General features: G+C 43.0%; 1 protein-coding gene across 6 annotated transcripts in view; it reads right to left on the bottom strand.

Moving 5' to 3' along the window:
- LOC140469439 (ras-specific guanine nucleotide-releasing factor RalGPS1-like) overlaps positions 1-24590 on the bottom strand; it is a 956086-nt gene that overhangs the window by 254072 nt on the left and 677424 nt on the right. For all 6 annotated transcript variants that reach the window (XM_072565956.1, XM_072565961.1, XM_072565957.1 and 3 more), the window contains one exon: positions 20593-20660. In XM_072565956.1, coding sequence (XP_072422057.1) covers positions 20593-20660 — 68 coding nt within the window. The remainder of the gene's footprint in view (positions 1-20592; positions 20661-24590) is intronic.

Genomic DNA, 24590 nt, shown 5'->3' with positions numbered 1-24590 from the left:
CAGTACAATATCAGGCGCAAATAGTGAAGTAAAAAGAGGGAAATAAAGATGGAATTTAGAAAATAAAGAGACAAACAATAAAGATTCGGTGGCAAAAGGGTGGCACGGAGGCTCAGTGGTTAGCACTGCTGCCTCACAGCGCCAGGGACCTTGGTTCGATTCTAGCCTCGGGCGGCTGTCTGTGTGGAGTTTGCACATTCTCCCTGTGTCTGCGTGGGTTTCCTCCGGGTGCTCTGGTTTCCTCCCAGAGTCCAAAGATGTGCAGGTTAGGTGAATTGGCCATGCTAAATTGAACATATTCTTAGGTGCGTTAGTCAGAGGGAAATGGGTCTGGGTGGGTTACCAACTCGGAGGGTTAGTGTGGATTTTTTGGAAGCAAGGGCCTGTTTCCACACTGTAGGAATTCTAATCTTCTAATCAAAATGTGACTAGATGAAGTGAGGATATGTGGATAAGTTGGACCGGAGGGTCTATTTCTGTGCAGTACATCTCTATGACTCGATGTATAACATTTCCAATACTTATGAACTGAAGAAATGTGGCTTAACTCTTTATTCATGTTTGAAAATACATTTCCAGTATCTGTGAGGTTGTTTGGTCATTAAGACTTGACATGCCTTTAAAACTTCACTTAGACTTAGTGTGTATTGAGAGCATGGTTGAAGTACAGTAACTTTACACCCTTTACTTGTTCGAAAGCTGATTCCCTTGCCAAGGTAACAGTCTAGAGACACCTGTGGAGAAGCAAGCAATTTGGATGACAACTTCCTGATTGCCACTTGCAGAGGTTCTCCATATACATTGGGTTATTATGAAAACTTACAATCCCTACAGTGTGGAAGCAGACCATTCAGCCGACCCTCTGAAGAGCATCGCACTCAGATCCATTCCCTAACCATCCCTGCAACATTGGCTATGTACCATGAAAGTGCAATTTGTATCAAAATGACTTGTATTGAGGAACCTTTCCTGTTAAGAGCAATGTAAATACATGGGATATTAAAGTCATCAATGCAATTCATATATGATTTCATTGGCATTCTTTACAATCTCACATACACTCATTGGGGAAGATTCAAATAATATTTAGTATCAACCACACCTCACCTTTTCCACTATGCTTTATCATTACCAATTGAACATCTAGTGTTAATACTATAGTAGGCGTCATGCTGAGGTAGGGGGAAGGTGCCGGGTGTAGAGGGTGGGTTGGTGGGGAGTGTGGATTTAACGAGGGACTCACAGAGGGAATGGGGAAAGCAGGTATTGCAGATGCTGGGGATTAGAGTCAAGATTAGATTATGCTGGAAAAGCACAGCAGGTCAGGCAGCATCTGAGGAGCAGGAGAATCGACATTTCGGACAAAAACCTGCTCCTTGGATGCTGCCTGACCTGCTGTGTTTTTCCAGCACCACTCTAATCTTCACAGAGGGAATGGTCTTACGAAACGCAGATAGAGATGTGGGGGGAAATATATATTTAGTGGTGGGGGTCTGACTTTAGGTGGTGAAAGTGGTGGAGGATGTGCAGAGATAGGAACACTACCAATGCACCACAGTAGCACTGTATCCTTTGGGTATGTGATTGACTGTCTTTCAGATGTTTGCATGGCAGCTCCTTAGGAATGTTCAGCATTCTCAGAAATTGTCGACAAGTCGCAGAGATATACAGCACAGAAACACTCCCTTCCACCCAACTTGCCCATGTCAACCAAATATCCAAAATAAATCTAATCTCATTTCCCAGTATTTGGCCTATATCCTTTCAAACCCTTCCTCCTCACATACATCCAGACGTCTTTTAAATGCTGTAATTGTACCATTTTACCAATATTTCAATGTTTTGTTGAGAATGCATCAAAACAAAACAAAAAACCCAGTTATTTTGATGGTGGGAAAGTTACTCGGTCGTGTGTGATATCACCTCTGTGTATGAGAGAAGGGAAGAAAAACAGCCCCAGGTATAAGAAGGGGAAAAAAAATCAGTCCCAGGTCTATTACTGGTGACAGTTAATGATTAAAAACAATCGTCATGGTTATTTGGTGGTGGGAAAGTCATTTAGTTGTGTGTGACAACACGTCCAGGTGTTAAAAAAAGCAGACCTAGGGCTATCTTGGACTGGGATTAGTCTATGTCTGCCATGAATAGTGGCTCTATTTTGGTGGTGAACAATAAACAGTGTTCCTTTCCAGTTTCCCGAGTTACAATGATGTGTCTCCAAGTGTACTTTGGTATCTCATGTGAATCCCTAAGTTTCCCAACGTTTATAGGAATCTTTCATACACACAAAAGATTGAGAATTGCCATTCTTGATGTTTAAATTAAGTAGATTCTAGGCTGTACAGAAATCAAAACTCTTCTGGTAATCGCTGTACACCAGAAGAAATAAAAAATGGTGCTAAAGAGAGATGGTTCAACATAAAAAGGTAGCAGACACACAGATCTCAGTGAATGCCTCATCGTGTAGACATTGGTTTTTGTAATCCAACAAATAATGGGAAACTGACAAGAATGCCATTTTCTGGTCATTTCAAGAGTGTGTTAAAACAATTGTACATAGTGCAGAGTAAGACTAATACATGCAACAGCAGGCAGCCATGACAACTTTATTGACCTCTTCCCAATAGAGGGGGCTTCTCTGTGTTTCAGGTTTACACACACTGCCCTGCCACAGTTACTCATTAATTCCCTTCTCAGTCTTTCCCTGTTCACTAGATGTGTTCCAATGACCTTGAACCAAAAACAAAAACCTGGAGACATCAGAAGTTTACATTCAGCCCATTATTCTCTGCTATCCACTTTGCCCCATTTGTCTCCTGTTCCCATGTCAATAATACATGAATGCGTCAGCATCACTCACCTGCCCAGCTGTCTGATTGGAAGTGCATTTTCATTCTGTTTTATTAGTTTTTCCTTTAATGGATGACATTGCACGAGTGCTATTCATGACATTCATTCAGGAAAAATGAATACATAGACTTTATGAGCTGTACCCAAATATGTATCCCCTTTCAAAATCAATCATTCACAAAGTAGTTACATAAAAGACGTCATGCATTTAAAGTCAAGGGGATAAGATAAATGAGTATGTCCCGAAAGGGAAAAATGTATGTATAGCCTTGGCAGCTTTCCTGAACTCAAACACCTAAAAGTAGACATAACATGCTAAGTGCAGTCTAATTAATGAATTGTAAAAATTGAATTTGTACTGGTGCTTTACACTCTGACTTATACCATCTGGGATACTGCAAACATTCTTTTAAAAATATGGTTTTCCAACTTACAAACTTGACTATATCCCGGAGTTGCACTACTCCTTTCACAGGCTTATTGTTTCTTACGGCCTCTCTTTAATCAACCACTCAAAATGAACCATCTCGCATTTCTTCACACGGAACAGCATCTGTTAGTCATCGATTTGCCCAATCTGTGAAACTGATGCAAGGTCACAGCATGAAGCATTATGCCTGCTTCCCTGTCTGCAGAAGCTACCAAACCTGTGGAATACTTTGCCATTCTCCAGTTTTATTTTATTCTGTACTGACTATGCTCTCCTGAAACCCTTCATACTCCCTTTGTCTCACTTGTAAAATGTTGATGCCTTATTCCTGAAAACCAATATCAGATTGTACACATAAATGCTTCCTTCCCCTGACTGGAGCGCAACAATGTTTACCTCTTTGCTGACTAAAAGACACCCCCCAATTTATTATTTTTGCTCCCTGCTCTTGCATAGACATACTGTTTATGCCAATGCACTCTTTTCCACACTTTACGTTGATGAACCAATCTCCAACTACATTCGTGTGACTCCTTCATTCCCTCACCCCTTCCATTTGTAATTTTCCACTAAAATTATGAAGGGCACAGACAGAATAAATAGAAACTAATGGCTAACCAGGCCACCCAAATTTAACTTCACTACTGGTAGATAACGGACAGATAACGTCACAACCGGTGGATAACTAACTGATAACTTCACAACCGGTGGATAACTGACAGATAACTTCACAGCTGAAGTTGCCAAAAGAGCCAGAGGCAATCTGAAGAAAAGCTTTCCCACAAAAACAAGAGTTAAGGGTTTGGAATTCACTCCTTCTTGGTATTGTGGTGGGTCCAGGTTCCGATTAGTGGTTTAAAAGGACAATGGAGAGAAAATAAGGATTGGACAGCTGAGAAAGTGGGCAGTAGAAGATGGTGAAGTGGTTCACTTGGCAAGAATTGGCACAGACCCTCGGGGCTGCATGGCCTTCTTCAGTGCTGCACAGTTCTATTCCTGATGAAGGGCTTTTGCCCGAAACGTTGATTCTCCTGCTCCTCGGATGCTGCCTGACCTGCTGTGCCTTTCCAGCAACACACTCTCAGCTCTGATCTCCAGCATCTGCAGACCTCACTGTCTCCCTTCACTGTTCTATTCCATAGCCCAAAGCCTACTGTGAAGCCATTTCATAGAGAGGCTGTTGAACATTAAGGGAGGTGGTAAAGGGGCCCAGAAACAGGAGAAACACCAAGATTCCACTCCCTGGCCCTGGGTGTAGTCCCTCTGTTCTACTGTCATTCTCCCTTCAAGGCTAAGAGATGAGAGTATCATGAGAGCATGACTTGCCCGTATATAAGTGTAAGGCAACAAGAACACTCCAATGAGATAAAGGAAGGAAAATTGTGAGAACATAAACAAGAGAAATACTAAACTATACTTATCACACCTAGGCAAAAATTTATGGTTCCCAGTCAGAGCCATTTGACATAGTTCAGTACTGAATTACGTATGATATAAAACATGTTTATACGGGGACATTATATCAGGACATAATTTGCGACTCCATTGAATAAAATCAAAATGACAGCAAAAGATCAGGTTAACATATTTATAACTAATTGCAGAAACATGGATAGACAGTTCCAAGTTCGGATGCTCTTTAAAAGAGATCAATCTAATTGAAAGCAGCCATTTATTGTCTCACACATGGCCTTGCACATGGAGGATAGACTTGGAGTGGTCCTGGGTTCCAGATATAATCCACAAAGCACAAGAGCTACCAAATTAATGCAGCCATCCTGTAGGGTATAATTCATTCTCAGCCTTCTAACAGTGTCAAACCACCCAATGAGCAGAGTCCTAAGCATTAATGAGGAAGGCAAAGAACCTTTGCACGAATGTTGCCACTTGATACAACTAAGGATGGCACAGTGGCTTAGTAGTTAGCACTTCTGTCTCACAGGGTCAAGGATCCGGGTTTGATTCCAGCCTTGGGTGTCTGCGTGGGTTTCTGATGGGTGCTCCAGTTTCTTCCCAAAGTCCAAATATATGCAGGCTGTTGGATTGGCCATAGTAAAATTGTCCTGGAGAGACCAGGAGAGACCAGGCGTTTGTGTGGTAGGTTGATTAGCCATGCTAAGTGTGGGGTGGGTCTGGGTGGGATGCTCTTTGGAGGATCAGTGCAGGCTTGATGGGCTGAATGCCCTCTGTCTACACTGTAAGGTGGTTAAGTGAAGAACTTTGTTTTATTGGCTTTCACTGGAAGGAGTTTACTGACAGATTATTAAGACAGATCAAAGCAGGACATACAAGTCAATTTCATCAGAGGTGTAAATGTGCAAGTGCTAACGTGCTGTTCCTAGACAGCATCATGAATGGGAAGAGTGGGAGCAATGTTGTAACATATCGATCCAGTTAGAATTTCAGCACTTTGACCCCAGTCGGTAACTCATGCCTCAAGCACTGGAGATTCTTCTCCAGCTCCTGATTCAGTAAATCCAGTTACACCAATGAGCAGACCAATGGTCAAGGTTGACATCAGATACAAACCGATCTTTTTCATTCTTGAGCTCGCTGATGATTAGCAACTGGAAAGTGTGACCCTGTCGCTCACCAATGACACAACTGGAAGTGACAGCCCTGAGTCAGTGCTCTCCATGAGAAACAGGATGAAATACCTTGCAATGTCAGGCTGTCCATCAAGTTGAGGAACATTGCAGCCAGATGTTTCAATTTATGACTAGAAAATCTGACAGTCGAATGACCTTTGAGGAACCTCCATTGCCATTGAGCAAAGATGTATTGTTAAAACATGATTTAATATCCTGGACAGTAATCTCATGGGATAGATTGCCAATACTTTATAGAATTGCACCAGTTCACATCCACATTGGAATGAAAATTCTGTCAGGTCCATAGCAGGCGTGGAATTTACTCCAGTGAAGGCAATTCTCTCTTATCATAATGAAAACAGCATCAACTGCAGAAACTCAAACTGACTCAACTCCTGCCCCATTTTATTTCCAATTGTCATCATTTTCACTCTCTGTTTCAAGGACAACCTCCTTAAATTTCACTCCTGTGGGACAATGGTGGTTCTGCCCTTGAAAATGCTACCTATTTATTGCACATTAAAACACATCTTGTTTGGCAGAAGTTGTCACAGAACTTCCTCTAATATCCTAAAGGAATGCCATTATGACTAATGCAAGTGGAATGACACAAGGCAGCCAGCATCTGCGAAAAGGAGAGATAGCTAAGCTAAAGGTTTTGGGTATTCTTGCTGGAAAACAATCCTTTTATTGGTTCTGCTGGTCTGTATCCTTCTGAACAATTCACTGCCCAGGAGTTATCATGTCGACTCTACACTCAACACTCTGGGTGTCAACTGTAAAATTCACCCTGTGGTGTAGTTGGATCGAAGTATGCAAAGGTAATTTAAAGAGGCCTACGTACAATCAGATAAGACAAAATGGAACCTGCTTGTGGAAACTCACTTCTTGCTTTGGTCACCAGTTAAATGTTTAGTAAAAAATACCTCATTGTTAATTGTAGGAATAACTCTTCAATTGTGTTAACTCCTGTATTGTCACATTACCACATAACAATTGACAGGTGAAGCAATCCATTTGCATCATCTTAATTCTTTCATCCAGAAAAACCCTGGACCTCTCCCAGTCTGGTACCTCATTCAGTAAATGATCTCAAGGATGTTGCTTCCACCGTTCTGTCGTCATCAGCTCGTGAGGAATTAGTTAAGATCGGACTTAAAGTTGGAGACAGTGAGATCGGCAGATGCTGGAGATCAGAGTTGAGAGTGTGTTGCTGGAAAAGCACAGCAGGTCAGGCAGCATCCGAGGAGCAGGAAAAATTGATGTTTCAGGCCAGAGCCCTTCATCAAGAAATTCCCACACAAAGTAATTGGATATTGACCAGGTCATCTGATTTTTTTTGTAATGTTGACTAGGCATTACATAGGCCAAGACACCATGTTCTTCCTTGAAATAATGCCAAATGATCTTTAACATCCATCAGAACCTCAGATGAACATCTCATTGACAAGACAGCACTGCCAACTGTATGGCATTCCTTCAGTAACATGCTCAAGCTTCTGAAATTGGATTAGAACCTTGTAACTTGGAGCCACAGTTGATTCAATGATCTATTAATGACCGATGTCTCAAAAACCAACTCAAAGATTTAAGCCAGGTCTTTAATGATTGCTAGAACGCCCCCAGTCCTGGATGAAGGGACTGGGAGCATTCTAGCAAAGTTTGCCGATGATACGAAGATAGGTGGACAGGCAGGTAGTACTGAGGAAGTGGGGAGGTTGCAGAAGGATCTAGACAGTTTGGGAGAATGGTCCAGGAAATGGCTGATGAAGTTCAATGTGAGCAAATGCGAGGTCTTGCACTTTGGAAAAAAGAATACAAGCATGGACTACTTTCTAAACGGTGAGAAAATTCATAAAGCCAAAGTACAAAGGGATCTGGGAGTGCTGGTCGAGGATTCTCTAAAAGGTCAACATGCAGGTTGAGTCCATGATTAAGAAAGCGAATGCAATGTTGTCACTTATGTCAAGAGGGTTGGAATATAAAAGCAGCAATGTGCTACTGAGACTTTATAAAGCTCTGGTTAGGCCCCATTTTGGAGTACTGTGTCCAGTTTTGGGCTCCACACCTCAGGAAGGACATACTGGCACTGGAGCGTGTCCAGCGGAGATTCACACGGATGATCCCTGGAATGGTAGGTCTAACATACAAGGAACGGCTGAGGATCTTGGGATTGTATTCATTGGAGTTTAGAAGGTTAAGGGGAGATCTAATAGAAACTTACAAGGCTTGGAGAGGGTGGACGCTAAGAAATTGTTTCCGTTAGGCGAGGAGACTAGGACCCGTGGACACAGCCTTAGAATTAGAGGGGGTCAATTCAGAACAGAAATACGGAGACATTTCTTCAGCCAGAGAGTGGTGGGCCTGTGGAATTCATTGCCGCAGAGTGCAGTGGAGGCTGGGACGCTAAATGTCTTCAAGGCAGAGATTGATAAATTCTTGATGTCACAAGGTATTAAGGGCTACAGGGAGAATGTGGGTAAGTGGAGTTGAAATGCACAGCCATGATTGAATGGTGGAGTGGACTCAATGGGCTCCACTCCTATGTCTTATGGTCTTATTAATACAGGATGATGATTCAGGATGATATTTACCTCCTGCCCTAAGCTCAGATGGCATCAGTGGCAGGGAGTGGGCCCACCATGGACTGGAATGATCCCAGTGAGAATCCACCCAGTGGTGAAGGATGACTCCTGAGGATCAGTGACTTCACTGTCGGTTGGGTCTGGTATAGACATTGTTGGGGGAGGGATGGCAGTACAGGCTTCATTGATGTTGAGCAGGCTCTGGACCGATGGACTCTTTAAGCTACATTTTATTTCTTATTCTTAAAACTATTCAAAATGGCACTGGATGGTGGCGACATTGGAAAAGCTTTTCACTGTATATTATTGCTTTTCACACTGTAAAACGGAAGGGACAATAAAATCATTCATTCGCAAATCATTCATTCATTCATAGAATGAGACGATGCAATATTTCACAGAACGCAGAGACTAGCCTTCTCGTGCCCACTGCATTGGACCTGATGAGTGATATTTAAAATAAGGAACGGTGAACAGATGGTGCAGTCACATTATAATATCACATGTGCCTATTAACAAAATGAGCCTTGTACCTACACTTGACAAGGGTCTGGCACAGGACTGGGAAGGGGTGCAGAGGCTGGTCCACAGAAAAGAATACATAAGGCAAAAAGGAAAATTATACTTTAAAATTCACCAGCTGCTGAAATTGGGTCTCCACATGTGCCTGGCTGTAAGGCCATCAGAAACTCACCCCGGGGCTGCCCGATTTGTGAGTGATGGTATGGTCAGATTTAGGAAAAGGCACAAATTATCACCAATGAGCCACCTCTTTTGGAATGTGGAAAGCTGTATGTGGGAAACTCTGATTATTACGTGGCAGTTTCTAAGCTTCAGCACTCTGCTAGGTTTTTCTCATAAACTCTTTAAAGACAAACTCACAATCCTTAAAAGAATTACACTGACCAAAATGTAAGACATTCAAGGCTTGCTGCAGTTTGAGATTATTGCGCTAAACACTGCAATGAAGACAAGAACAGATGTCAATTTCCAGATTCTTTAACACCAGCTATTTTAACAGCGTCTATTAATTCCTATGGAAAATTCCAATCATCTGCTGCCTCATAGCTTCAGTTTACCCATCTGTGATATTGGTTGGAATTATATGCCAGTAAATTTTTTTAACTTGTACCCATTACCCAACAAACATGACGTCTTTTGTTGGTGGAAGCTGAATTGCGTTATCTTCGAGTGCACTAGTGCCGAGAATGTTTGAAAGCTGCAGTGTGCTTTCAGACAATATTCTTTCCATGGGGTTTGAAACCTGAATTCTGCTCCTGTTCTCTAACTAAACACACGACGTAACCAGTGTCTCCAACTGGCTCCCGGTGCTGGGTTAAACCTCAGAGAGAAAAAAAACCCACCAATTTCCTGCAGAAACACACCGGATAAGACACCGAGGTCAGATTTCTGTGGAGCTTTTGGGGGGCATTCAGCTGAGTAGATTTTCTCTCCTTTTTTCCTTCTTGTTCCATCAGTATGACTTTAACCCTCCAATTGTTAATTAGGAGCCAAGTTCCCTCTATTTGTTTTCCGTCCCTTTGCAAAACCGTCTGCATACCAACCTCAAGGTAAATATGTGGCTATGCAGCACCAGTAGGAAAAAAAATCCAATATAAATTTTACATTATAATCCTATATATAGTATAGGATATGTCCTGCAATGATTTTCTAAAATTATTTAGGCAGGAAGAAGAAGGGAAACTACCCAAGTCATTGGCATTCTAAAATGACCAGATTATTGAATTTGGGATTTTTGTGAACTGGAGATTGAGGTGAGAGAGACTGAAGGTCAGGCTATACTTGGTGATTGAGGCAGATAGGTTTGAGTTGGGAGATTCTGACAGACCCACCTCTGTTTAAAGGGTCCCCAGACTCTGGGGAGGCAGATCGGGCCCTCTGATCTTGGAAACTGATCCTAGGCAGCCAAAGGTAGAAGGAGAGAACGGAGGTAGATGGTCAGAAAGCCCACATCAATTTTCTGAACTTCAAACCTGGGAGCAATAAAACAAGACTCTCTACCCCTCAGCCCTCAAACTACCTGACCCATTACTCACGTTCCCCAGTCGCTCACACTCTTTTCGCATTTCCCATGGCCCTTCATATTCCCAGGCTCATTTCCAATTTATGTCCTTTCCCTGAATGTGCTAACTACATAGTGATTACGTAGGAGATATTTAATAATAACTTCAAATGTGGCAATACTAAGGAAAACAACATCTATTCATAACTGTTTGCTGAGAAAAAGAACTACTGTTCTAACATCATAAAAAATGTCAATCAGGCAGATCCCTAAGTACTAATAAGAGAGGCTTCAAGCAAATCATACCTTTTTACACTGTCCAGATAAACACTGGAACGTTGTTAAAAGAGATCACAGAGAAAAAAAAACTTACTATAATCTTTTGAAAAGGCCAAACAAAAATTAGCAAATCAGTTCAGAGTCAAAACAAAAAGAAATCCCTACTAACTTATGCTTCAATTGGTCTTTTCTCTAAGCCAAGTATCCATGGCAAGGAGTTGAGAGTGTGGTGCTGGAAAAACACAGCAGGTCAGGCAGCATCCAAGGAGCAGGAGAATCGATGTTTCAGGATTATGCTCGAAACATCGATTCCCCTGCCCCTCGGATGATCTCTAGCATCTGCAGTCCTCATTTTCTCCATGCATAGCAAAAGACAATGGAAATGTTTGAAATTCTGCAAATAAATGTAGAAGTGCAAAAAGATTGGCTCCACATCTATCCTTCAGCAAGTGGCTTTTTGGAATAAAACAGGAGTATTTGAGATGAGTTACCAACATTTCTAAACATTCCAAAGACTGCTCCAACTTTTGTTCCAGTAATGGAAGGTTATAGGAGTAAAATAAAACATTGAATTGAATTGAATTTATTGTCAGGTGTACCGAGGTACAGTGGAAAGCTTTGTCTTGTGAGCAATACAGGCAGATCACAGAGTTAAGTAGCATAGATAGTAAATAATAGGTAAACAGCAGCAAAAACAAAAACATAGGGTTAGGCAAATGTTAAGAGTTTGAGAGTCCATTCAGTATTCTAACAACAGTAGGGAGAAACTGTTTCAAAACTGGCTGGTGTGTGTGTTCAGGCTTCTGTACCTTCTCCCCGATGGTAGAGGTTGTAGAAAAACATTGTCAGGGTGGGATGGATCTTTGAGAATGCTGGCGGCCTTTCCTTGACAGCGGGCCTGGTAGATGGATTCTATAGATGGGAAGTTGGCCTTCGTGATTGTCCGGGCTGGGTTCACCACTCTCTGTAATGGTACAGTTGCCATACCAGGTAGCGATACATCCAGACAGAATGCTCTCGATGGCACACCTATAAAAGTTGGCAAGGGTATTCGACGTCATGCCAAATTTCCTCAGCTACCTGAGGAAGAAGAGACGTCATTGGGCCTTTGTAACCAGTGCATCCACATGAAGAGTCCAAGAAAGCTTGCAGTGGATAACCACTCCCAGGAGCTTGACATTCTCACTCGTTCCACCTCTGTTGTTAATGTGTAGGGAGGCTTGAGTAACATCCCGCCGAAAGTCAATAATGAGTTTCTTGGTTTTGCTGGCACTGAGAGCTAGGTTGTTCTGAGTGCACCATTTTTCCAGATCTTCCACCTCCCGTCTGTAGTCTGTTTCATCGCCATCTGAGAATCGACTGACTATGGTGGTGTCATCGGCGAACTTGTAAGTGACATTAGTCTGGTATTTGGCGATGCAGTCATGGGTATACAGTGAGTACAGTAGGGGGCTGAGAACGCACCCCAGGGGGGCTCCAGTGTTGAGTGTTAGTGACAATGGAATATTGTCCCCAAACTTCACTGATTGTGGCCTGTGGGTCAGAAAACTGAGGATCCAGTTGCAGAGATTGGAGCTTAGTCCGAGAACATTAAGTTTAGTAATCAGTCTTGAGGGGACAATACTGTTGAAGGCTGAACTGTAGTCAATGAGTAGGATTCTTATGTAGCCGTGTTTGGTGTCAATTTGTTCTAGAGTGGAGTGACGGGCAAGTGATATGGCATCTGACATAGATCTGTTATTCTGATAGGCAAATTGGAGTGGGTCAAGAGTAGTGGGGAGGCTGGAGTTGATTAATGACATGACCAGCCTTTCAAAGCACTTCATGACCACCAAAGGTAGGACCACTGGGTGGTAGTCATTGGATATATATGCTCCACATTTCTACACCTTGTCTACAGCACACCCACTTGTTAATTATTTACATCAATAACAACCCAACAGGATGGTATGGGGTGGCCTGGATATGTACCAGCAGTAAATTATGAAGCACATCCAGCTCAGATACCAAGGCTGCTTGGTTACTTTCATAAATACAAAATATCCAGCTTATATGTGTCTGTGTAAAGTTGTGCTGCTGGAGATTGATGAAAATTAATGGGAACCCTTAGGAATTAAAGACAAAAGTGATCGATTTGTCGGCTGTGCTTAAGGGATTTCTCAGATTGTGGCAAGTTTTTTCGCTTTATTCTTTCTGCTGCTGGTTTCACACTCCGTCCTTGCCTGACCAAAGGAAGAAAGGAAAGCTACTTCAAAAATATTCCACAAGTCAAGTTAGTGCAGTGTCAGCATTATTTTACAAAGTTGAAAAATGTGTACTGCTCACAACATTTGTTCCCATATCGCCGACTCAAAGGATACAAGCACCCTCCCTCCCCACTGTAGACAAAGCCAGGACTTTCAGCATATATTTGACCTTCTCCAAACACAACTGGCAGGTCGTGTTTTTGCAAGATGTGATGCACGAGCAATCGTTATTACAAACACGAGTCAAGGCTGAAGGCTGGTGATGAAGCCCACATGACTAACAGTGCCTCCATCTGATGTTGAAATTATTTCAAACAATTTGAAAATTAATAATACTAGGCAGTAACTTCCCACAGATGCAGCAGCTGACATTCATTATGTCAGGAGAACCACAAAGATTCATGTCATAGATCAGGAAATTCAGCATCCATCAGCTGAAACATGACCACTCTGCTGAACTAATTCACTCCTTGCTAAGAGAGTTTACTGTCATTCCATTTTTGCAGCCATTTGAAATGGGTTCAATTGTCTGAAAATTGAAAGCTGTCCAGACAAACATTTTGGTACCATGTTAACCACATTTTTCACCTCAAGTTACTGCTGATTCAGTCTCCTCAATATCAGCGGTGGACTATCTTAATACTCCAACCTCAAAACTTTAGAAAGTAATTTTTCAAACAGCAAAGATTATGGAGTAATTTATTACAATTTACTCACGGAATGTGGGTATTGCTGGCAGACCAGTATCTATTCCCTGTCCCTAGTTGACCTTGAGAAGGTAGTGGTGAGCTACCTTCCTGAATTGCTGCAGTCCATATGTTGTAGGTTACCCACAATCCCCTTGGAACAATACAGTCCAGAACAGACCCTTCAGTCTTCGAAGTTGTGCCGACTTTTTATCCTACTCCGAGATCAAACTAACTTACATATCCTTCATTTTACTATCATCTATAGTGATAGTGACTATCCAAGTGTCACTTAAATGTCCCGAATGTATTTGACTTTACGACCACTGCCAGCAGTGCATTCCACGCACCCACCACTCTCTGTGTAAAGAACGTACCTCTGACATCTCCCCTAAGCCTTCCTCTAGTCATCTTAAAATGATGCGCCCTCATGATAGCCATTTCCACCCTGAGACAAAGTCGCTGGCTATCCACTCTATCTAAGCCTCTCATCGTCTTGTACACCTCTACCAAGTCATCTGTCATCCTTCATTGGTCCAATGAGAAAAGCCCCAGCTTCCTCAGCCTTTCTTCATAAGACATTCCCTTCAGTCCAGGCAGCCCCCTGGTAAATCTTCCCTACACTGTCACTAAAGCTTCCACATGCTTCCTTTCATGAGGCGATTAAAACTGAACACAATATTCCAAGTGTGGTCTAACCAGGGCTTTATAGAGCTGCAGCATAATCTCATGAAACTCAATCCTCCTGTGAGTGAAAGCCAAAACACCATACGCCTTCTTAACAACCCTATCGACTTGGGTGGCAACTTTGAGGGACCCCAAGATCCCTCTGTTCCTTCATACTGCCAAGAATCCTGCCTTTAACGCTGTATTCTGCATTTAAATTTGAACCTTCCAAAATGAATCACATCACCCTTTTCCAGGTTGAACTCCATCTGCCACTTCTCAGCCTAATTCTCCATCCTGTCAATGTCCCATTGCAACTGACATTATCCACAACTGCAACCTTTGTGTCATCAGTAAACTTACTCACCCACTCTTCCACTTCGTTATCCAAGTCATTTATAAAAATTACCAGAGGTCCCAGAACAGATCCTTGTGGAACATCACTGGTCACCTAGCTCCAGGCTGAATACTTTCCATCTTCTACCACCACCTTCTGTCGTCTATGGGCCAATCAATTGTGTATCCAGACAGCCAAATTTCCCTGCATCCCATGTCTCCTTACTTACTGAATGAGCCTACCACAGGGAACCTTATCAAACGCCTTGTTAAAGTCCATATTCACCACATCCACTGCTCTATCTTCATCAATGTGTTTTGTCACAGCCTCAAAGAATTCAATAAGGCTTTTGAGGCATGACCTATCCCTCATAAAGCCATGCTGACTACCTCTAATCAAACTACGCTTTTCCAAATAAATCCTGTCTCTCAGAATCCTCTCCAAAAACTTGCCCACCACTGACTTAAGACTGACTGGTCTGTAATTCCCAAGGTTATCCCTATTCCCTTTTTGGTAAAAGGGAATAACATTTGCCATGTCCAATCATCTGGTACTACTCCAGCAGACAATGAGGACACAAAGATCATCACTGAAGGCACAATCTCTTCTCTCGCTTCCTGTAGTAACCTTGGTTTTATCCTGTCTGGCCCCGGGACTTATCTATCATCCTGTTGTTCAAAATTTTCAGCACATCCTCTTTCTTAACATCAATCTGATGAGCATATCAGCCTGTTTCATGCTGTCCTCACAAATGACAAGGTCTCTCTCACTAGTGAATACTGAAGCAAAGTATTCATTCAGGAGCTCCCCTACTTCCTCCAGCTCCAGGAACAAGTTCCCACCACTATCATTGAACAGCCCTAACCTCACTCTGGCCTGAACCTCACTTGTTCCTTACATAAACGTAGAACACCTAGGGGTTCTCCTTAATCCTACCTGCCAAGGTTTTTTCATGCACCCTTCTAGCTCTCCTAAGTCCATTCTTCAGTTTCGTCCTGGCCACATTGGAACCTTCTCCAACCCGGTCTGATCCTTGCTTCCTCAACCTTAGGTAAGCTTCCTTCTTCTTTGACTAGATGTTCCCACAGAATTCCAGGAATTTGACCCAGCAATGATGATGAAACATTGATCTATTTCCAAGTCAGGATGGTGAGTGGCTTGAAGGATACTTGAAGATGATGTCCCCATGTATCTACTGCCCTTGTCCTTCTAGACAGAAATAGTTGTGCATCTGGAAAGCGCTATCTACTAAGAAGGTAACATCAACCTGCTTAGCGGCTCATTTACCTCTGGTTTTCATCCAAAAATACTTGAGCTTTGCTCAAAAGTTGCTTTTATACATCAAGCAGAATAGAAAGTGAAGATTATGACATTGGCTCCATGTTTTCTGGTATCCCATTCAGGACATTACTTGGTCGGTTGAATCATCTGTGCCATACTCAAGAACCACTTTGAACATTCAAACCATGCAACAATTCCACATTGCAACCAATGACACGACATGATTGGATAATGAACAACATCCTCCAATACATCTTGGAAGCTTAGGAGAAATTTTACACATTTGTACCTGTATCAATTCTGTACTGTCCGCATTGCACTCTGAACTTCAGCTCTCCCAAAACCCAGATTCTAAAAGATAGCAACTCCTGTTCCCCCACATTGTAGCCATATATTGGTCCTACCTGGTCCAACAATACTATTATAAAGTTGAAGGTGTGTACTGTACCTTTAAGAGAAAGTGAATGCTGTTTTGCACTGATAGCTTACAATCACCTGTCATATGACTAGCTAGCAGTCTCAGAGTGTACTGGAAAATTGAAAATATGCAACATTTGGCTGTGAAATGGATACCAAGTTGGTTGCTGTTTTGACAACAATTCAAATTTAAATAATTAGTTTAAATTATGACCGAGGATATTAAAACCCAGTTGAGTTGAGCCAATACAGTCATCAATGTAGCAGAGGAAAAGGTGGGGGGGTGCCAGTGTAGCTGCGGAACAGTCCACTCAATCTCTATCTCGGACGACCGACACAACACGGACGTATACTATAAACTGACCGACTCCCACAGCTACCTAGATTACACCTCTTCCTACCCTGCTTCCTGTAAAAATGCCATCCCATATTCCCAATTCCTTCGCCTTCGCCGCATCTGCTCCCAGGAGGACCAATTCCAATACCAAACCACCCAGAGGGCCTCCTTCTTCAAAGACTGCAATTTCCTCTCAGACGTGGTTGACGATGCTCTCTACCGCATCTCCTCCACTTCCCGCTCCTCCGCCATTGAACCTGGCCCCTCCAATCGCCAGCAGGACAGAACCCCACTGGTCCTCACCTACCACCCCACCAACCTCCAGATACATCGGATCATCCTTCGTCATTTCCGCCACCTCCAAACAGACCCCATCACCAAGGATATATTTCCCTCCCCTCCCCTATCAGCGTTCTGGAAAGACCACTCCCTCTGCGTTTCCCTCATCAGAGCCACACCCCCCACCAACCCAACCTCCACTCCCGGCACCTTCCCCTGCAACCGCAAAAAATGCAAAACTGGCACCCACACCTCTCCCCTCACTTCCCTCCAAGGCCCCAAGGGATCCTTCCATATCAGTCAGAAATTCACCTGCACCTCCACACACATCATTTACTGCATCCGCTGCACACGATGTGGCCTCCTCTACATTGGGGAGACAGGCCGCCTACTTGCGGAACGTTTCAGGGAACACCTCTGGGACACCCGCACCAACCAACCCAACCACCCCGTGGCTCAACACTTCAACTCCCCCTCCCACTCCGCCAAGGACATGCAGGTCCTTGGCCTCCTCCATCGCCAGACCATGGCAACACGACACCTGGAGGAAGAGCGAATCATCTGCCACCTAGGAACCCTCCAACCACAAGGAACGAATACAGATTTCTCCAGCTTCCTCATTTCTCTTCCGCCCACCTTTTCTCAGTCCCAACCCTCAGACTCAGCACCACCTTCTTGACCTGCAATCTTCTTCCTGACCTCTCCGCCCCCACCCCCTCTCCGGCATATCACCCTCACCTTAACCTCCTTCCACCTATTGTATTCCCAATGCCCCTCCCCCAAATCCCTCCTCCCTACCTTTTATCTTAGCCTGCTTGGCACACCCTCCTCATTCCTGAAGAAGGGCTTATGCCCGAAACGTTGATTCTCTTTCTCTTTTGATGCTGCCTGACCTGTTGCGTTTTCCAGCAACACTTTTTTAAGCTCTGATCCCCAGCATCTGTCGTCCTCACTTTCTCTGATATAAAAATGCAGGCATTTTGCAAATTGGAGATAGAGCAACTGCCATCGAAAGAGACCCATGAAATTAGGAAACACTATCAAAGGTACCTTTCCATATGAAACTTATTTGTAGTAAAAAGAAAGAATATGAACAAGGGACACCTTCAGCTGGAAGACGACAGACACTGGAGACAACATCCGCTGTATAGTTTTGAAATTAAGTTGATGCAGTTTTAATAAGAGTTTTATTGGAACAGTACATTGTTATAGAGTTGAAGGCAGGTAATAAGCAGTTAAGAGAAAGGGGACTTAGAGTTGTTTTTTAATGTTCACTTTTAGAGTTAAAGAGCAAATTGGTATTATTTCCATTAAATAATGGAATGTGAGAGTTCTCTATCACTGATTTCAACAGATTATGAGGCAAAGTGAGCTTTTCCTGGTGTTTGATTTAATTAACAGAAGGGTTCACCGCTGTGTTGTAACAATACTTTGACTTCAAATTTTCCATTCTTGTTTTCAAATCCTATCCATGGCCTTGCCTTCCTCTATCACTGACCTGTTCCCCAACTTAACAATACCATGAAGCACTCTGTGTTTTCCAAGTTCTGGCGTTTTGTGAATCCCTGATGTTGTCATCGCTCCATTGGTGACTGTACCATCAGGAGCCCAGCCCCCCAGATCTGAAATTCACTACAACAATCTTTGTATCCCTCCATTCTCTTTTAAGATACTCAATATAGTCTACCGCTTTGACAAAGCTCCTGGGCACCTATTCTCTTATCTCTTTGTGCGACTCAATGGTCACATTTTGTTCCATAAAGCTTTTTTGAATGTTTTACTACACTCAAGGTGCTATATGAATGCAAGTTGCTGTTGCTGCAGAGCTTTGACAGGAGCAAAATCCAATAATTTGGGTGGTGAGGTGAATGTAGATTGTTTTCATGGACTTTAATTACATGATATTGTAAGGAAAAGATGCAGGTAGCATGGACGATGAATTAAGAAAGGCTCAAATTCCAAAGATGAACTCCTATTGCTCAAACCTCTGTGACAAATGCCATCTCTTTGAATGCTATCTGGTGTAAAATTATAGCGCGGGGCACACTTTTTTTTGTGGAACTACTGCAATTCCGCCAAGAACTCATGTTGGCAGAGAGTTTCTGAGCTGACATGAGCAGTCATAAATCTGTCACTCTGTTCACTGTAAGTTCCTGGAGTGAGTATCTTCTCAATCCCCGACTGGATACACTGGCTCTTGGATTACAGAGCTCAACCCATCCCACCCGATCTCATGAACCAGGATTAGCATCTGAAGCAAGCCAGGCCCTGCAGTCAGCTTGTAAACATCTGGAAATCAGGCTTTTTGGCTTTTGATTTTTAATTTTATATGTAAATAAATCTTTTGTTGAAAGCTCAGCAAATTGGCAGCGACAAGGCAGCGCAAAGACACAGGGCTCAATATGACTTCCCAAAACATGAGGTTTATAGCAAGATAGGCAAAACCACAAACCGCAAGCTGTAAGTTCCACTTTACAGTCCTCTTTTGTACAAACTACCAATCAGATGGAAACAGTGGCTTGCAATAAGTAGTTAATACCTGGACTAAACATAAGCCCTGGAGTCTCAGTGACAGGAAATTAATGCATGGTAGTAATAATGTCTCCTATTGATGGTGATGGCTTTCTTCAGCACCTGCTCCCATTCAAACATTTAATGATTTACTTCCACTGAGAGGTACCTCCATCAATTAACAAGATAGCCTTTGTCCTTGAGCGGCCATGCAACTGGCTCAGAAGTAAAGGGAATCAAAAGCAATTGCCCCAACTAGGAACTGACTCACGCCTGACCAGGAATTATTAAACGAGCGCAATAAAAGCTGCAATTTAAGTGACACTATAAACCATGTAAGCAAGTACAAGTGCTACTTAAATCCCCATAGGCCTCCTCCATTAACCTATATTCTTATTACTTACTGCAAACCACCCATTACAACTGAGACTATGTACACACATCAGTCACAAAACTTACAGCAATGCTAACAGTACTTAAATCCAATGTGAAAATTACTTTGATTGATGTCATTACTGTAGAAATTGCTCTCCATGACTTCCAGGAAGGCGTAATTAAGGAATTATTTTGCAGTTGGTTGTGGAAAAGTCACAGGGCCGTTTCGAGCATGGCAGAGAGAGAAAAAAAAGGCCTCGTGTAGAAAATCACTTCTTATTCCTTTTTGCCAGATTGCTAAGTCCGTCTGTGTACATAACAAATGCTTGTATTTGAACCTTTTGCATCACAGACCAGATACGTACCGTTCAGTAAACAATTGACCTTTTGTTGTTTATCTCAAGTAGTATGAATAAACTTGCAAATCAGCCAAGAGAAAATCCATGTCTGCTTATCACACTGCTCCTTGATCCTATTTCAATCAAAACACATTTGTTGTAAACCTGATTGCGGCAAAGTACCAATTTCTGCCACTAAGGCAGACAAAGGTGCATGGCTAAAATAATCCTGGCTGCATTTAGCCAATACTGTGTGTGTGAAACACCAAGTGGAAATTCACAGGCAGTAACTTGTGTCATGGCGTCTTCAGCTCTTACACAGAAATCCAAGGGGATTAATTTCTGAAATGCTTTTTCTTACCTGCTAGGTCCTCTCTGGAGGAGACCAGACGGGGTGAACTGTTTCCTGGTTCTATCTTCAAAGATAATCTGTACATCAAGTGAAAGAGAGAGGGAAAAAAAACACACAAGGCTTCAGTTAATCTGTGTGGGCTCATTGATCACAGAAAGGAAAACAGAAAATGTTCAATTTTCCTCTACGGATTAAGCAGGAAGCACACTTTTTTCTCTCAAAGTGTAGATGATTGTAAAGACAGTTGTTGGTCTTTGTGACATCAGGCAAAAAACACACATCTGATCTCAATTGTCCCAGTAGGAACGAGGGTAATCCTGTGAGAGCTACAGAAATAGTTCAGAAGATGATGATAGATAGATGATACCGGTGGTTGAGAGATTTAGTTTTGGTTGAATAACTTCTTTTCAAACCCAATAGTAATCACAAACCTGCCATCTAAACAAGGGCTCGACACAATCCAAAAAAATGATGTACGTAATGCTGCTTCTGAGAAAAGTTTCACACATTTGTGCCGCTCTAAGTATTCCTTCATGGATGTCCCTCCCCCCTCAGTGAGAGAGCCTTCAAACTCTGCACTCAGGGGCTCTCACTCCACTCCCAGCCCTGGGCTCACACTTTTACAGAAACGCCTGAACTCCTTCAAAAAGGTGCACAAGCTTTCAGGGGGATCACAGCACCCAGTTTAAGAGCCACTGATTGATGCCTCAGTAAAGGAAAACCCATTCATCTCTCTTCTCTCTACACGTTTAGATATAAAGTTACTTTTCTGAGGAGACTTTCTGAAATATGGGAAGCCTACTGTCCTTTCTCGAGATGTGAAAAATATTTCTATTTCTTTATGATTAACCACTTGGCACAGCAATGTCACTCTTTAAATGTCATAACTATTCAAGCAATGATTGTTTTTTCTCCTGTAACCTTTGCGTATATGAACAAATCATTATGGTTCAAAACCTACTTATAGAATCATATGAATACAGTACAGGAAGCCATAAAGCTAACTGTGTTTGTGCCAGCCCTCTGGACAATCAGCTCATCTAGTTCCACTCCCTGTACCGTCCTGTAATTGTCCCCTTTTCAGATATCCATGCAATTCTCTTTGAAAGCTGTAATCGAGTTTGTCTCCACTACGTTCTCAGCAGTGCATTCCAGATCCTAATAATCTTCCTCAAGACAGCATCATTCCTTTACCCGATGACCTTAAATCAGCGTCCTCTGGCTCTCAACCTTTCTGCCCACGGGAATGGTTTCTCCCTGGCCACTCTAGCCAGACCCCTTTTGATCTTGAACACCTCTATCCAATCTCCTTTTAATCTTCTCTTCTGCAAGGAGAACAGTCCCAGATTCGCCAAGCTATCCATGCAAATGTACATACAACAGCTTGGAACATCTACTGCAAATGTACATGTAATAGCTTGTAAAGTCTATTGCAGTTGCACACATAGCAGCTTGGAACATTAACTGCTTTTGTTTTTGTACCTATCTCCTGAATGCAATGGCTTGTGCTGGGCTGTAACAATAAGACAGTTGGCTCTCCCATTTTATAATTCCACATGTGCTAGCTCATTCTGAGATCTGGTGTGAGTGCATGTTGTGGTGAGGTCTCAAGCTTGACAGCAGTTTAACTGACTAGGAGAGGCATCAGAGCAAAGTCCAACACTGTCCTCACTTTTTTTTAAAAATCAAGCTCAATGGATGGTCCTGTAGGAATAAGGTCACCAACCCTCCAGAGAGAATCTCCCTGAATATTTCAGTTCACTTGGACCTGAAACAGTAATTCTGCTTTCTCCCCACAGATGCTGCCAGACATGCTGAGTTTTCCAGCAATTTGTCTTTGTCCCATTTGTATGTATGCCATATCTCACAGGTGTGGTTCAGCAGCCCACCCCCCTCTATTGTTTCCCACCAGCCCCAAGCCCGTGCACAGATTAAGGAGGATGGAACAACAGACACATAGATACCAGAAATGCAGGCCTTTGAGTTGGGCACTGGGCTGTCAAAGTTTCTGAAAATACCAGCAAGGCCATGTCTTAATGAGAACTCTAACAGACCTTCCAATCTATGGAGGCTCTCAGCCCAGAACCTTGCCTGAGTTTCTTTGATGCTTCACCTTTGGACCATACAACCATAAACCATTGAAGAAGTGGGTCATTCAGCCCAGTGGATCTGCTCTACCTTTCAGTGAGAACATAGCGGGATCTGAAACCTCAATTCCACTTTCTTGCCTTTTCCTTCTAGCCTTTGATGATGCCTTTGCCAAGTAAAAGTCTGATGACCTCAGCCTTGAATTTAGTAAATGATGCAGACCCAATAACCCAACAGATTCACTACCTTCAGAAGGCATCCCTCTCCTAACTGGGCAGCTCTTCTCAGATTATTGTCTCTGCTCCTAGATTGTCCCATAAGAGGAATGATTTCTCTGCATCTTCTCTGTCAAGCCCTCTCGGTATTTTATGCATTTCAATAAGGCCTTTTCTCAATCTTCTAAACTCCAGTGAGTACAAACCCAAGCTACTCAACCGCTCCTCATGAGAAAATCCCTCCATTTCAGGATGGACAGGGTGAACCATCTCTGGACTGCCCCCAATGCCTGTATACCTTTCTTTGGATAAGAGGGCCAAAATTGTTGACCGCCTTCTAGGTGCAGTCTAACTCACGCCGTCTATAGTTTTATCAAAACCTCCCGAATTGAATACTCCATCCACTTTTAAAAGTGATGCTGATGGGAGATCAGAATGGTGTCCTCTTGTCTCATAGAAAGGCCTACGCCAGACCTGAGCATACTTTAGTAACAAGTCCAAACGTGTAACTATGGGGAAGTGTCAGAGGAGTATAAACATTGGCAAAGCCCAAATAAGCCCAAATGATTTGCGCCTAAGTCAAAGATTGCACGTAATACACAAACCGCATTGAAAGGAACTCTTTCTTCCCTATTTTGTAAATCAAACAGCTTGAGAGGGGTCAGACTGAGGCATATTTACAGACTTTGGAGAATGTAAGCAAAAATTCAATTTATAAATAATATCTTAATTGAAAGATCATGTTCCAATATTTCATAACCAACTTCTATTCAAGATAAATATTTCTATGACCGCGCGATTACTAATTTTCTCTTTTTATGGTTTGCCATAGTTAGCATGTTCAAAAAGTGTGGTGCTAGAAAAGCACAGCAGGTCAGACAGCACCCAAGGGACAAGAGAGTTGATACTTTGGGCATAAACCTTTCATCAGGAAAGTGCGGGGGGCGGAGGGGCTGCTGAGAGATAAATAGGATGGGGGGGCAGAAGGTAGTTAGGAAGGCATGATGGTGATAGGTCAGAGTGGAGGCTGGAACGGATAGGTGAGAAGGATGATGGACTGATTGTACAGTTTCAGAGAGCAGTGCCGAGTTAGAAGGTGGAACTGGGATGAGGTGGGGGAAGGGGAGATGAGGAAACTGGTGAAACCGAGGTTGATGCCATGTGGTTGGAGGGTCCCAAAGTGGAAGATGAGGTGTTCTTCCTCCAGCTAGGATTGGCAGTGGAGGACGCCCAGGACTAGTATGCCTTTGGCGGAGTGGGAGGGGCAGTTAAAGTGGTCAGCCATGGGGCAGTTGGGTTGTTTGGTGCATGTCCCAGAGATGTTCGAAACATTCCGCAAGTTGGCGCCCTGTCTACGCCAATGTAGAGGAGACCACATCGAGAGCAATGGACACAGTAGATGAAAGTGTTTGATGGTGCAGGTAAATTTCTGCTGGCTATGGAAGTTTCCTTTGGGGTCTTGGACAAAGGTGAGATGGAGGGTGGAGGTGTGGGTGCAGGTTTTGCACCCCTTGCGGCGGCAGGGAAAGGTGCCAGGAGTGGTTGTTGGGAGTGTGAACCTAACAAGGGAGTCACGGAGGGAGTGGTTTTACAGAATACTGATAGGGGTGGGGAGGGAAATATATCCTGGGTGGTGGTGACTGATTGTAGGTGGTGGAAATGGTGCAGGATAATGTGTTGTATCTGGAGATTAGTGGAGTGGAA

The sequence above is a fragment of the Chiloscyllium punctatum genome, chromosome 49 (assembly GCF_047496795.1).
Source record: "Chiloscyllium punctatum isolate Juve2018m chromosome 49, sChiPun1.3, whole genome shotgun sequence".
In the NCBI taxonomy this organism is placed as follows: domain Eukaryota; kingdom Metazoa; phylum Chordata; class Chondrichthyes; order Orectolobiformes; family Hemiscylliidae; genus Chiloscyllium; species Chiloscyllium punctatum.
This window is presented reverse-complemented; position numbering and strand designations above follow the sequence as displayed.